This window comes from Colius striatus, chromosome 5 (assembly GCF_028858725.1).
Source record: "Colius striatus isolate bColStr4 chromosome 5, bColStr4.1.hap1, whole genome shotgun sequence".
NCBI lineage: Eukaryota > Metazoa > Chordata > Aves > Coliiformes > Coliidae > Colius > Colius striatus.
Genome location: NC_084763.1, coordinates 30498746 through 30513925, shown reverse-complemented (window position 1 = coordinate 30513925; position 15180 = coordinate 30498746). Strand labels below are relative to the sequence as shown.

General features: G+C 41.7%; 1 protein-coding gene across 1 annotated transcript in view; it reads right to left on the bottom strand.

The window, feature by feature from the left end:
• The window catches only part of THSD7A (thrombospondin type 1 domain containing 7A), a 280474-nt gene that overhangs the window by 54935 nt on the left and 210359 nt on the right, over positions 1-15180 (bottom strand). Inside the window, exon 9 of the mRNA XM_061996511.1 lies at positions 2868-3102. Coding sequence (XP_061852495.1) covers positions 2868-3102 — 235 coding nt within the window. The remainder of the gene's footprint in view (positions 1-2867; positions 3103-15180) is intronic.

Sequence of the window (15180 nt, the reverse complement as noted above, 5' to 3'; positions counted from 1 at the left end):
TCATTACAAAAAAGGATTACTATAAGTAGCTTCTATTCTTGTGGCTGCTGGGCAACTGGGACCAAAGAGATGAAAGATCAGTTTTGTATTTGGATTGGATCAGCTGGCAAAGGCTTTGCTTGTTTGAGGCATCCTTCTTGCCAGGCTGAGGGGCAAATGTAGCCTCCATGGGCATTGGAGAACTATGCCTGTGCAGTGTGGGAGAAGAAACAGAGGAAAAGAAGAAAAGTTGAGTTGCAGCTTCACAGAATGTATTCTTCAGCAATGACATTTGCTAGTTCATTATTTCTATTGGTTGTTTCTGCAATTTCCTGTATATTCCCATAAACTTCTCAGAGTGTTATCCATTATTGTGAACCAGCACCAACTCACAACATCTCTGCCCTTTCTCTTTTTCCTTTCCTAAAATGCCAATGTCAAAGACCATGAAGTACTAGACCTACAGCAGCATAAATCTCCATCACTTCTCTGTAAGCTCTCTACATTTTTAAGTCAAATTGTGCCCTGTTTGTATGTGATTCATAAAATCAGATTATATATGCATCTAGTCAGGTACACTTAAAAAAAAATTGCGACCAATCACATACATTGACTACGTTTCAGAATTTTTCTCTAAGGCTAAGATTAAAAATGCTTCTGAAAAGTATTGAACATTGGCTTACTAATGGATTTTTCCTTAAGAACAGAAATTATAAGCATACAAAAACCCCTCTGACATACACATTCACTGTTCCACTGAGAACTTACTCCATCTTTCAGGAACACTGAATGTTACAATTCCTCTTCAGATCACTGGGCAAGGCAATTAGTTCAATTAGAACACCATTTCTATCTTTTATATTGTTTGTATATGTAGCTTAAAGCAAAGTATTGATTTTTTTCAGTCCTTACTCAAGGTCAAATTGAACACAAAAGATACAAGCTGAAGTCTGTAACTTCTGAGGTAGATAAGGCCAATAATATTGATTGTATTGTACCATAGTAATCCTTTCTATTAAAGAGAGTTTAAAACAAAGTTCCTATTTACATTTTCATGTTAAATGTCTGGATCTTTAAAAACAATTCAGTGATTTTAATGTGATAATTTGAAGGATCAGTCAAGATTTTTTTTTCTCATTTCAGAGAATTCACTTATGACACAACAATCATCCTCCCAAAAATTTAAGGTTAAATCAAAAGCAGAGACATTGACAGTAGATTTCAAAAGGAGAATAAATCATAACAGGTTTTTCTTAAAGTGTAAAATCAATACCAAATAAAAGATATAATGGTATCATGACTGAATAGAACAGCAACTTAATGCAGATATGCAACAATTCAGATTACTGAATGTGCTGGTATTATTCCCTATATTTTCATTTAAAATAAATTAGAATAAGTATACTGTTGAACAAAGCAACAAATGTCAGGAACTTGCATATGTTTAGCATGAGAACAGCTGCCTCATGATCTTTCCAAATGACCTCTGCTACCAACTCTTCCAGCTTTGAATCTGTCCTGAGTGAGACACATTTACAGAACATCGAACTGCATGAAGACATTACTAAATGCATTGTACTAGCAGCTAATCTGTATTTAACCCCAGTCGTATATCAAACTGTAAAATTAAATTATTGAGCCAAAGGGATCTCTTAAAAAAACATGTATATGGGAAAAAAAACCCCTCAAAAAAGATGTCAAACTAATGTTTAAACAAATGTCCTCTCAGAGCTATGCCATGTTTCACCTCCTTGATCTGCTTCTGAGAATATGCACTTACATGGGTTGTACTACATTTAGATTCAAAACAGTATTTTTGTATGGAACTGCACTAATGCATATAGTGCATCACTTTCTTGCAGGTACCACAAAGATCCTGGAAATAGTACTGCACTGCGTCTCACACACATACCCCAGTGTACTCAACCCGATAATGGCAATGAGCCAGCTGAATTTAGTAGTCAGACAGCTGTCAGCAGAATCATCACTGTAAATATCACCCATAAAAATCAATAGTGAGGAAGATTTACATAGTCTTCCCATAGCTTCACTGAATGACAGAATCATAAAGGCTGAAAAAGACCTCGAAAACTCATCTAGTCCAGTCCCCCTGCCAGAGCAGGACCACCTAGAGTAGGTCACACAGGAACTTGTCCACGTGGGCTTTGATTGTGTCCAGAGAAGGAGACCCAACAACCCATCTAGGCAGCCTGTTCCAGTGCTCTGTCACTCTCAGGCAAAGAAATTCTTCCTTGTGTTTCTTTGGAACCTCTTGTGTTCCAGTTTATACTCATTGCCCCTTGCCCTGTCATTGGACATCACTGAGAACAGCCTGGCTCTATCCTCCTGACACCCACCCTCTACATATTTGTAAACATTAATGAGGTCACCCCTCAGTCTCCTCCTTCTTAAAGCTAAAGAGTCCCAGCTCCCTCAGCCTTTCATCAAAGGCAGATGCTTCACTCAATTATCTTGGTGGCCCTGGGCTGAACCCTCTCCAGCAGCTCCCTGTCCTTGAACTGAGGGGCCCAGAACTGAACCCAATATTCCAGATGTGGTCTCACAAGGGCAGAGTAGAGGGGGAGGAGAACCTCTCTCGATCTACTGCCCATAGCCCTTCTAATACACCCCAGGATGCTACTGGCCTTCTTGGCCATGAGGGCACATTGCTGGCTCATAGTCATCCTGCTGTCCACCAAGACACCCAAGTCCCTTACCCCTACACTGCTCTCTAAGAGTTCAGTTTTGTACTTTTTTAAAAGATTAATTGTTCCCTCATGAGAACACAAAGATGGGGCCTTTTTATCTTTGCATGCACTCATTAGCAATAAAACCCAGCAAAACCCAAAGATTAATTACAGCATGAAGATATTTTTTACGATCTTTACTTTTTTGGGCCCACTTGTCCCACGTTGACTCTCACACAGATGACCTTTCTTGTCTGCATCCCCACGGAACAGGTGGCCTCCCCGTTCCAGCTGGCAGAGGAGTTGAAAGCAGAGACAGACGTGTCCTCTATGCATTGTCCCCACGGGCCAGTCTGCCAATGATACACAGTGCAGGAGTGTTCATTACAGCTGCGCGTTTCCTGTAGTGCACTGCTGTTTGGGCACTGTATTCCTCCTGGAACAATAACAGAGGGTAAAAGTTCATGCAGTGGAAGAAAATAAAGTGTTTTATTTTGAAACATAAACAAGCAAAATCAAACTCTATTTTGAAGTCTTATTAGTTACATATTACCATTTTGACTACATGAAATACTGTTCCTTTTTCTTCCTCTTCATAAACACCAACATTGACTTTGACAAACTTTAGTCAACAAAATACCTAACTTCTACAACACGTTAATGTGCTTGGAGTCATCCATGACTTTCTTATTTTGGACTTCTCTATAAGAGACTGCAAAAGATCACAAAAGGAGACATGGAGGCTCTGGGCAGAAGAAACTGTTAAATATTTTAATTATGCATATGTAAAGACCACTGTTTATGTCTAATTCATGGATCAATGGAAAATATTTTTTGAGCTTCTGTCCTAGCTCCCAGTGGATATTTATCTGTGTTACATAATTACCAGAGAGGATGGCACAGCTGGCAATTTCAGGTCCAGATTGAGCTAACAAAGGCTGTTACAGGTTAAGATTAAAAACCGTTCATGTGTCAGTAATTGTGAAGAAAAATTCAGATAATGCCATCTTTGTTCTGTCTGGTTTTAGACAGTACGTTCAGTTTCTTGTATTCAAAGCACTTAAAAGCTCAGTCATGTATGAGTAAAGAGGTCTTTCCTTCCAGATTTGACCACAAGCTACTAGATGTCTAGCCCTGAGAGCAGATAACATGTCTCCTAGATCTCTGGTGTTACTGGACATATAGAATCAAGATTTGGGAATTCATTTAAACATTCGTGGCCTACACAGGAACAATAGGACTCCTATCCGCAAGTGATAGAAAGACAGGGAAAATCTAACTGACATTTTAGTCTTTCCTAAAAGACAAGAATAGTGAGAAAGACAACTGGAAGAGAAGGTTTTTATTAGCACTTGCAGATGAGCCATAGGACATTCCTCTAAAAAGAAAAATGTACGCTCACAGCAAGTGTATGTCAGAGACCATATTAGCTTTTATAGCCCAACACCGAGGAGGCTGACCTCCTCCTATACAGTCATGCAAGGAGGAAAGGGTTTTAAGCACTTATTGTTGGGAGAAATGAAATGGATACTTCAGATACTCAAAAGTGTCACAAGCACAAAAATACTTTATACCCCAAGTTGCTTTTGTGGGATGTCTAGATTTGCAGCAAACATGAGGAAAGGAGCATTCTAATGAAAGCACTGGACAAAATCAAAATTTTTAAATTATTTCAATAGAGATATTTTTACTCTCTGAGTTTAAAAATATTGATGCAACCAAGCAATAGAAAACATCATATTCACTAATATATGACGTCAAAGACTAACTAATCCTAAGTTTTGCAACAGAGAATTAAAGAAAACTAAAAATGTTTGAATGTAGTGAAATAATGACTGGAAAGAAATAAAGGTTTTTTCTCAGAATGGATGCCACATAAGTCTAGCAGAATGGCTTAAAATATATGCCAATACGCAAAGCATCAAGACTATACATTGCATGCATTTTCCTTAAAAAGAAAATGAAAACCTCAAATCATAAACCAAAATTATGGTTATGTAACACATGTTTCAAAATGCTATTCAAACAGCTTATTTCAGGAAAAAAAATCTTGCAGCTAACACCAGCAAATAGGAATATAAGCATGGAAATGGGAAAGTTAGTATAATTTGAAAAGAAAAAAAAATTCAAGATAATAAAGTCAGGAATTTTCTGGCATGGGAGATAAAATTGATCCACATGAAGAGTATAGACACATTCCCTCATTAAAAGGGTTAAAAAAAAGGACAATTTAGAAGACATAAGGAAGGTTACTACAGTAATTACTTCCATCTGATGTTAGCTCAAGAAAAAACACAAGGGAAATATTTAAGCAAATTCATAAATTAAAGGGGAGTGTGTGGGAAGCAGTGTTTCCCCGGGAATGGATGCCTATTCCTAAGGCATTTGAGAATAAAGTGACAACTTAGATTCAGTTTTGACAGCTATGCAAGAATGTATATTCAGGGAAAAAATGAGAGTGACATTGACTTGTAAATGAAAAACATTAAGGCAAGAATGTCTGCAGCTCAGTAGGAATCCACTTCTGCTCAAATTAAACCAATAGTTTAAAAACAGTGTAAAAAATGAATAAAATGTGGAGATAATATTATTGAAATATAAAACTGCTAGCACTATTACCAAATCTTTGTAATAATAAAAAATATACTATTTATTTATAAACAAATGTGCCATTCTCTTCAAAAAAACAGCATTCCCTTTTGCTCCCTCAAATTAAAATAGGTATAGAAAAACCAGAAGGGGTTGGAAAAGTGGCAGTTAGATATATCCCTAAGTAGATGTGGTAAATGGTAATAAGATCAAGGATGCTCAATTTTAGGAGTACTTTGCTAAAAGATAACAGGTTTGACAAGAATATAAAAATTAACGAGTATCACAGAAAAAAATACACATGTAATTTTATCAGAATACATGAAAAAGGGACATATGATATTAAATACATTTTATATAACACATGATATGGTGACAACTGCCTGGCAGTACTAAAATATAACCATTTCAAGGTACAAAAACAGTTGGGGCTGAAGCACTTCTTTGTGGTTCTGGATACTTAAGCAAAGCACACTTGGAATGAAAGGCTAGCTTTACAAAGGCACTTGCATATCACTCATAAAATAGCAGAGATATGAGGGTAGTTTCTTTGAATGCTTTAATAGAACTGTAATATGCTTAGATTGCTTTTCTGACTGATTTGGAGTTGTTAATGGGTAAGACATATTGCTCTAGGATATTGAAAGAATGGATTTTTTAAGTCTTTTTTTGTGATGCTGTCTTGATCATATCCAAATTTCAAAATGTTTATGTCTTCTTAAAACATTTAAGATTTCTTTTATTCATCATTTTGTTATCACTGACTTTACAAATGCACATAACACGTGCATTTCAAAACAGCTGGAATAATCTTAAAGTCTGTGAAAACAAATGTGACTGAAGTGCCTCTTGTATTCACTTCTTCTTTGCTGTAGGAATGAGACAGGCACTCCTCGAGGTAGCTGCACTTCCCAAAGACAGACATGGTCAGTACAGGCAGGCTGCTAACATAAGAACAAAGACTGCCCTGTTGCTGCAGATCTGTTCCAGTTCTGCAAACATAACACATTTCCTCACTTGGTGCGTATCAGTTATACAAACTAAGCCAATCTGTCCTATAATACACAACAAGAGTTAGGGTGTACCTATGGGAGATGAGAGTTCTGCTTGCACTACAGGCAGGAATCTGGACTACGGGATTCCTAAGCAAAAGCGAAAGCTCAGTATCTTCTTCCTTGGCTCATCATCACACAGAGATGCCAAGTCACTTTGCAAGTCTAGCCAAAAAATCAGGTTCTGCAGTTCCAAAACTAATTGGTTCTTTATTCTTGTTTCATCTGAAATCAGGTAAAACTCATAAAAATCCCTTTCTTCTCCAAAACTACTTGGCGAATAAGAAATTTTCTGGGAAAACAATTACTCAATTCTATACTTTGAGATTTAATTACAAAGCGTTGTTATTTCAAATCAGAAAAAGCCAGAAGTTAAAACCAAACAAATCCAACAAATATAAGACTAAATTCTTTAGGGACGCCTAGGTATAACTCCTATCTTGTAATTGTGAAGTAAAAGTGACTTGGGAATAAAATTTTAAAGCACATTAACTGTAATTTGTGTACAGTTGAGATGAAACTCTTTTGATCCAGCTATTCCTTACATGTTCAGCAAATCAATCTTGCAGATACACAAGTATGAGCTATCGGCCTCTATCAAACAGAATACCTGATGAGATAAACAACTGATATTCCATACTATTTAACTGTGAACGTTTAATAGTCTGTGATATATGAGGTCACACTAAACAGTCTAACATTGTAGTTTGCTAATCTGTGAATGTACATTAGCCACAGTAAGACATTGCTATGCATATGTAACCCTGCCCTAAGAGAATATTTCAAACAAATAATCCTTCACTCTCATTTCATTAAATTAAGCTTTATAATCACATTATTTTCTTCTTTGCATTTGACTTGTGGGTTGGGTTTTTTTATCTTTAATTTTCAGAAATCAGTATTGTAGTGGGTCTGGGACGGTAGTGATTTTCCACAGCAGCTCCTGCAGTGCTGTGCTTACTGTTGATATCAATATTATGACTACCGCTTGCACAACATCGGGGCTGTCCCTCCAGCATTCCTTCCCCCACCTTCACCAATAGCTGTGAGTGGGCATGATCTTGGGAGGGACTATGGCCAGGACAGCTGACCCAGGCTGACCAAGGAGATATTCCATACCATATGACGTCAGCTCAGGAATATAAACTGGGGGAAAGGAGCAGGAAGAGGAGGCGAGATTCATTTCTGGCCTTCCCAAAGCAACCGCTACGCGTACTGAAGCCCTGCTTCTCGGGAGGTGGCCGGACATCGCTGCTGATGGGAAGTAGAGAGTAACAGCTTATCTGCTTCTGCTTTGCTTCCCGCGCGCGCGGCTTTGCTGCTTATTTATTAAACTGCTTTTATCTCAACCCACGAGACTCCCATCTTATTTTCTCCCCTTCCCTGGCTTGCTGAGGAGGTGGGGGGTAAAGCGGTGTGGTGGGCACCTGGCATCCAGCCAGGCTCAAACTACCACAGCCCTTTTGGCGCCCAACGTGGGGCCAGATAATAGCAGATTTACATTAACTGCATTGCAATTACAGTAAACCAATGAGAGCGAAGTTCCTGTGCTGGTCACGGAGCCTTGCTGTTATGCAGCTTATCTTACACTTTCTAATGTTTGGGAACATGATGCTCCTAACATTGACTCTCGGCTGTGCTTTAACCTTAATAGCTTTGCTAAGCTGGCTATATAATTTTGTGAAGAGGATGAAAGGGCCTGGGAACATGATGGCCCAAATAATAATAGCAAGTCTCATTCTGTTACTGATGAATTTAGTGTGCTGTGGGAGCTATCTTGTGGAGGCCATGGGGCAAAGCACCTCTTTCTCCTCAGCTCGGACTGATCTAGACAATTCTGTTACACAGACTTCCCAGGTCCTTAGTCACCCTTATACGAGAGTTTTAATATTACTAATTAACATGGTTGGTATATTATATATCTTGTGGAATCTGGAGTCATCTGGGTATCAGAGAGTACAAATTTGCGATGGAAACATGTTAAAATGCCCCCTGAAGCGGCCAGTCCCTGGGTGGCAGGGTATGTGGATGAATTTAGGCAAATTCCTAGGACGGTTATCACCTCCTGTAATCTGGGATTTTACATCTGAACAGATAAAAAACCCTGCTTTACTGACACGCTACCTGATAGAAGGGTGTCTTACCTACCCTAATGAGGCCCATCAGGTTCAGGCATTATACTGGGGCCTAGCCTCTGCCTACCGAGCTGCATTCCAGTCCTCTCAGAGAACTGTAATTGAAATGGAAACTCAAACGGTACCTGAGACCAACATAGTTGAGCCAGTCGCAGTCCAGCCCTCTCAGAGAACTATGGCCGAGGTGGAAATTCAAACTATACCTGAGACCAACATAGTTGAGTCAGTCGCAGTCCAGCCCTCTCAGAGAACTATGGCCGAGGTGGAAATTCAAACTATACCTGAGACTACCATGGTTGAGTCAGGGAACCAAACAACAACCACAGTGGTTGCCCCAGTAGTGAAAAAGAAGCAGTGGATAAGGAGGTCAAGTCCATATCATCGATTAGTAAGGGCAGACGAGGAGGAAGAGGAAAGGCTAGAAGAAGAAACTGGTCCTTCGGTAAGGAGATCAGGAGAAGTGAGAGAAATCGAAAAGGAAATGGAAACTACTCGGTCCCTCACCTCAACAGAACTTAGAGATATGCGAAAAGATTACAGTCGCCAGCCAGGTGAGCGGATTGGTGCCTGGCTGCTCCGATGCTGGGATAACGGGGCTGACAGTCAACAATTGGAAGGCAGAGAAGCCCAACAGCTAGGATCTCTTGCTAGGGACCGGGGAATTGATAAAGGCATTGGAAAGAAAACCTCAGTTTGTAGTCTCTGGAAACGACTCCTCTCAAGTGTACGGGCAAGATACCCATTCAAGGAAGACCTTGTAAATGCCCGAGGAAAGTGGACTAGAGCTGATGAAGGGATCCAATATCTAAGGGAATTAGCTGTGTTGGAAGTCATCTATGGTGATCTGGATAATGTCGAGGCCTCCACAGATCCAGACGATGTCCAGTGTACACGGGCCATGTTGAGAAAAGTGATCCAGAGTGCCCCAGCTACATATTCTAATATCCTGGCAATGGTGTATCATCCAGACATGGACATACCAACAGTGGAGAGGGTATCTTCTTGGTTACAGAACTATGAAGAGAGCCTCTGCACCTCCTCATCAGTGTGGGATGATGGCCTGATTGTTAGATCTGCCTCAAGAATTCAGTCATCCACTGTCCCGACCAGGGGAAAAGGAAGTCCCAGACGCAGGAGTACACCGCGAAATGAACTCTGGCTCTTTTTGCGTGGCCAAGGAGAGGATATGAGGAAGTGGGATGGTGAACCCACTTTTAAGCTAGAAGCGCGTGTACGTGAACTAAGGGGGAAGGCAGCTGTTAGAAAAGGACTGCCCAAGAGGGCTGTCAGCAGAGTGGCTGCCAAAACAAAAGAGGACAATCAACAATCTCCAAGACATAGAAGAACTGCAACTACTTCCTTCGAAGCCAATGAGGAGACTTCAGGTCTGCAATTGCAAGGATCAGATAGCGAATACTCTGATGAAGAACAGAAATAGAGGGTCCCTGCCTCCAGCCAGGAGGAGGAAAGGGATGACCGAATCTACTGGACTGTGTGGGTTCGATGGCCTGGCACATCAAACCCACAAAGGTATAAAGCCTTAGTAGACACAGGGGCACAGTGTACATTGATGCCATCAAGGTATAGAGGCACAGATTCTGTCTGGATCTCTGGAGTGACAGGGGGATGTGAAGAATTATCTGTATTAGAGGCTGAAGTGAGCTTAACAGGGGACAAATGGAAAAAACACCCCATTGTGACTGGTCCAGAGGCCCCTTGTATTCTTGGCATAGATTACCTCAGGAGAGGGTACTTCAAAGACCCCAAGGGGTATCGATGGGCTTTTGGTATAGCCACTGTAGATACAGAGAAAATCAAACAACTCTCTAATTTACCTGGCCTCTCAGAAGACCCTTTTGTTGTGGGATTGCTGCAAGTTCAAGAGCAACAGGTACCAATTGCTACCAGGACAGTGCACCGGAGGCAATATCGCACGAACCGAGATTCCCTGGCTCCCATCCGTGAGTTGATTCATCAACTGGAGGCTCAAGGAGTAATTAGCAAAACTCATTCTCCATTTAATAGTCCCATATGGCCTGTGAAAAAATCTGATGGAGGGTGGAGGCTAACAGTAGACTATCGTGGCCTGAACGAAGTGACACCACCACTGAGTGCTGCTGTACCAGACATGTTAGAGCTCCAGTATGAACTGGAGTCAAAAGCAGCCAAGTGGTATGCTACGATTGACATCGCTAATGCATTCTTCTCAATTCCATTGGCAGCAGAGTGCAGGCCACAATTTGCCTTCACATGGAGAGGTGTCCAATATACCTGGAATCGATTGCCCCAGGGGTGGAAACATAGTCCTACTATTTGCCATGGTCTAATCCAAACTGTGCTGGAAACGGGTGATGCCCCTGAACATTTACAGTACATTGATGACATAATTGTATGGGGCAACAAGGCAGAAGAAGTGTTTGAGAAAGGGAAAAGAATAATACAGATTCTCCTGAAAGCTGGTTTTGCTATAAAAAGAAACAAAGTAAAGGGACCTGCACAAGAGATACAGTTTTTGGGCATAAAATGGCAAGATGGGCGGCGGCATGTGCCTATGGATATTGTGAATAAAATAGCTACTATGTCTCAACCGACTAATAAGAAAGAAACACAAGCTTTCCTGGGCCTTGTGGGATTCTGGAGGATGCATATCCCAGGTTATAGTCAGCTTGTGAGCCCTCTCTTTAGAGTCACCAGAAAGAAGAACTGTTTTGAGTGGGGCCTTGAGCAACAACAAGCTTTTCAACAAATTAAACAGGAAATAGCTCGTGCAGTCGCCCTTGGGCCCATCCGTACAGGACCAGATGTGCAGAATATCCTCTACACTGCCGCTGGAGAGCATGGTCTCACCTGGAGCCTCTGGCAGAAAACATCTGGAGAAACCCGAGGTCGACCATTAGGGTTTTGGAGCCGAGGATATCGAGGATCGGAAGCCCACTACACCCCAACTGAAAAAGAAATACTAGCAGCATATGAGGGACTTCGAGCTGCTTCAGAAGTCATTGGCACAGAAGCTCATCTCCTCTTGGCACCACGTCTGCCTGTGTTACACTGGATGTTCAAAGGGAAAACCCCTTCTATACATCATGCAACCAGCGCTACATGGAGTAAGTGGATGGCGTTGATTACACAACGATCTCGGCTGGGGAAATCTAATCGCCCAGGAATCCTGGAAGAAATCATGGACTGGCCAGAAGGCAGAGATTTTGGAGCATTGCCTGAGGAAGTAGCTCGCGCCCAAGAGGCACCACCATATAATGAACTGTCAGAAGATGAGAGGCATTATGCTTTGTTTACTGATGGATCCTGCCGCGTGGTAGGAAATCATCGTAAGTGGAAAGCTGCTGTGTGGAGTCCCACACGACGAGTTGTTGAGGCCACTGAAGGAGAAGGTGAGTCAAGTCAGTTTGCTGAAGTGAAGGCTATCCAACTAGCTCTAAAGATTGCAGAACGAGAGAAGTGGCCAGTACTCTATCTTTACACTGACTCCTGGATGGTGGCTAATGCTCTATGGGGATGGCTACAGCAATGGAAGAAGACCAACTGGCAGCGCAAGGGTAAACCCATCTGGGCTGCTGCATTATGGCAAGACATTGCTGCTCGGGTGGAAAATATGACTCTGAAAGTACGTCATGTAGATGCTCATGTGCCAAAAAGCCGTGCCAATGAAGAACAATGGAATAACCAACAGGTAGATAAAGCTGCTAAAATTGAACTAGCTCAGGTAGATCTAGACTGGGAGCGTAAAGGTGAGCTATTTATAGCTCGATGGGCCCATGAAACATCAGGACATCTGGGAAGAGATGCAACATATAGATGGGCTCGTGATCGAGGGGTGGACTTGACCATGGAAGCCATCACACAGGTCACCCATGAATGTGAAACATGTGCCGCAATCAAGCGAGCCACACGAATCAAGTCTCCCTGGAACAGAGGCCGATGGCTGGGTTTTCAGTATGGTGAGGCCTGGCAAATTGACTATGTTGGACCACTACCACGAACACATCAAGGCAAGCGGTATATACTCACCATGGTGGAAGCAACTACTGGTTGGTTGGAAACATACTCTGTCAACCACGCCACTGCCCGAAATACTGTCTTGGGTCTTGAAAGGCAAGTTTTGTGGCGACACGGCACTCCAGAAAGAATTGAATCAGATAATGGAACTCATTTTCGAAATAATCTCATAAACTCCTGGGCAAAGAAACATGGCATTGAGTGGATATACCACATCCCCTATCACCCACAAGCCTCTGGAAAGATTGAGAGATATAATGGGTTACTAAAGACCATGTTGAGAGCACTGGGCAATGGGGCATGGAAGCAGTGGGATAAAAATTTAGCAGAAGCCACTTGGCTGGTCAATAGCAGAGGTTCAACTAACCGTCCTGGTCCTGCCCAAACAAAACCACTACATACTGTGGGAGGAGATAAGGTCCCCGTAGTGCACCCAGGGAAATGGCTGGGGAAGGCAGTATGGGTTGCACCTGCCATGGGAAAAGGCAAACCCATTCGTGGGATTGTCTTTGCTCAAGGGCCTGGCTGTACTTGGTGGGTGATGAGAAAGGATGGGGAAACTCGATGTGTACCTCAAGGAGACTTAACCTTGGGGGAAAAATAACCTGTTATGTGAGTTATCTGTTGTAGATGAACTTTGCAAGAAAAACCGAACAAGTGGACAAACCAAGCCGGTGCTGGTGCCCAACACTGAACATACTGTTTCCCCTGGCCTGGATATTCATCTTGATGGATGAGACAGAAGTTATGACCTGCTCCAGTGAACATCTACAGAGGATGAAAGATATAAGAATGTTGTTTGTTTGTTTGATGCAAGATGCAAGAGGGAATACAAGAATGATGTTTGTCTGTTGAAGAGTGGGGGTACTGGTTAATGAGAGTATATAAGAATGTATATGGATTGTTAAGATGGTTTGTCTGAGCATGACATAAATGGTATGGAATAAGGGGTGGAGACTGTAGTGGGTCTGGGACGGTAGTGATTTTCCACAGCAGCTCCTGCAGTGCTGTGCTTACTGTTGGTATCAATATTATGACTACCGCTTGCACAACATCGGGGCTGTCCCTCCAGCATTCCTTCCCCCACCTTCACCAATAGCTGTGAGTGGGCATGATCTTGGGAGGGACTATGGCCAGGACAGCTGACCCAGGCTGACCAAGGAGATATTCCATACCATATGACGTCAGCTCAGGAATATAAACTGGGGGAAAGGAGCAGGAAGAGGAGGCGAGATTCATTTCTGGCCTTCCCAAAGCAACCGCTACGCGTACTGAAGCCCTGCTTCTCGGGAGGTGGCCGGACATCGCTGCTGATGGGAAGTAGAGAGTAACAGCTTATCTGCTTCTGCTTTGCTTCCCGCGCGCGCGGCTTTGCTGCTTATTTATTAAACTGCTTTTATCTCAACCCACGAGACTCCCATCTTATTTTCTCCCCTTCCCTGGCTTGCTGAGGAGGTGGGGGGTAAAGCGGTGTGGTGGGCACCTGGCATCCAGCCAGGCTCAAACTACCACAAGTATCAATCATTTACTTGTAATGTATCCAGAACATTAGTGTTATGCTGTAAGACACCGATTTTGGCAGCTGCAGTCAATGGCAGTGTATAATCAATACAGAATCAAACAGCATATTTATTTACTATTTACTAAAAAATAAAGACTCATTTAGAACTTATAGTCTCAGGTCATGGCCTATGTAAAACAGTCGTAGTTTGTATTACTAATTGCAGAAGGCATATTGTAAATGAGAAATAAAAAAATAACAGAAATATTAAACAGAAAAGATAACAAAAATATATAAACTCTATATCCAACAGAGAGAGCTTGAACACAATGCCCTCAATAGACTTATGCAGAACAACGTGATGTATCAGGTGACATCATTATGTCCTTTGCTGTCATTTTATATTTTGATGAGGATGTATTTGGCAGTGATGTAAATAAGCTACCACTACAGTCAGACTCACAGACAGGAAAATTTATGAATCGCTTCACCTTTTAAGCCTTCAAGCTGAGGACTATGATCTCAGAAAAGATATCAAAACTGGTTACCGTGACACCAATTTCCACACAGTGTCATCTCACAAAGCACAAAAAGTCTTTATCTTGAGGAAAGAGACTACTCCTCTCTCTACTGAATGCAAGTAAATAAAGCCCATCCCTGATGTGCATAGCCACGCTGAGCTTGATGCTCTGCAGCGTACACTTTGGCCATGCCAAAGAGGAAGTGTTCTGAATGAGGAACTGCTGATGAGAGGGAGTATATATGAAGTCAGCTCCTGGCTCGAGCAAATGTCAGTGTCCTTCTGGAGGGGCAATCATATCCCAGAGCTCGTTAGAAAACTTTGTCACTACTGTAATTTACAAATGGCTTCAGTTTTTCTTGTGAAGTTGTTCTTGTCACCAAGGAATTATTAGAATACTACTGAATTACTCCCATTCTTAGTCATCCATGAAAATGGGTTATACCGTGGCTGTGTCCTGCTGGCCAGTTATGCTAATTTGATGGTTTCTTCAAACCAAATCAGCAGCATAGATAGCTGGGAAGTAAGGTGAAAAATAGCATCTTAAGTGTGAAACAACAGTTCTATCATGTACAGTCATCTGCCAACATTAACAAGACAACTGACAGAATATAGTATTTTTTATTTCAAAGAGGAGAGAAATTGAGCAATCACAGACTATATTTTGATAAGAAGCCATCCAAGATTCAGATATAAGAACCTA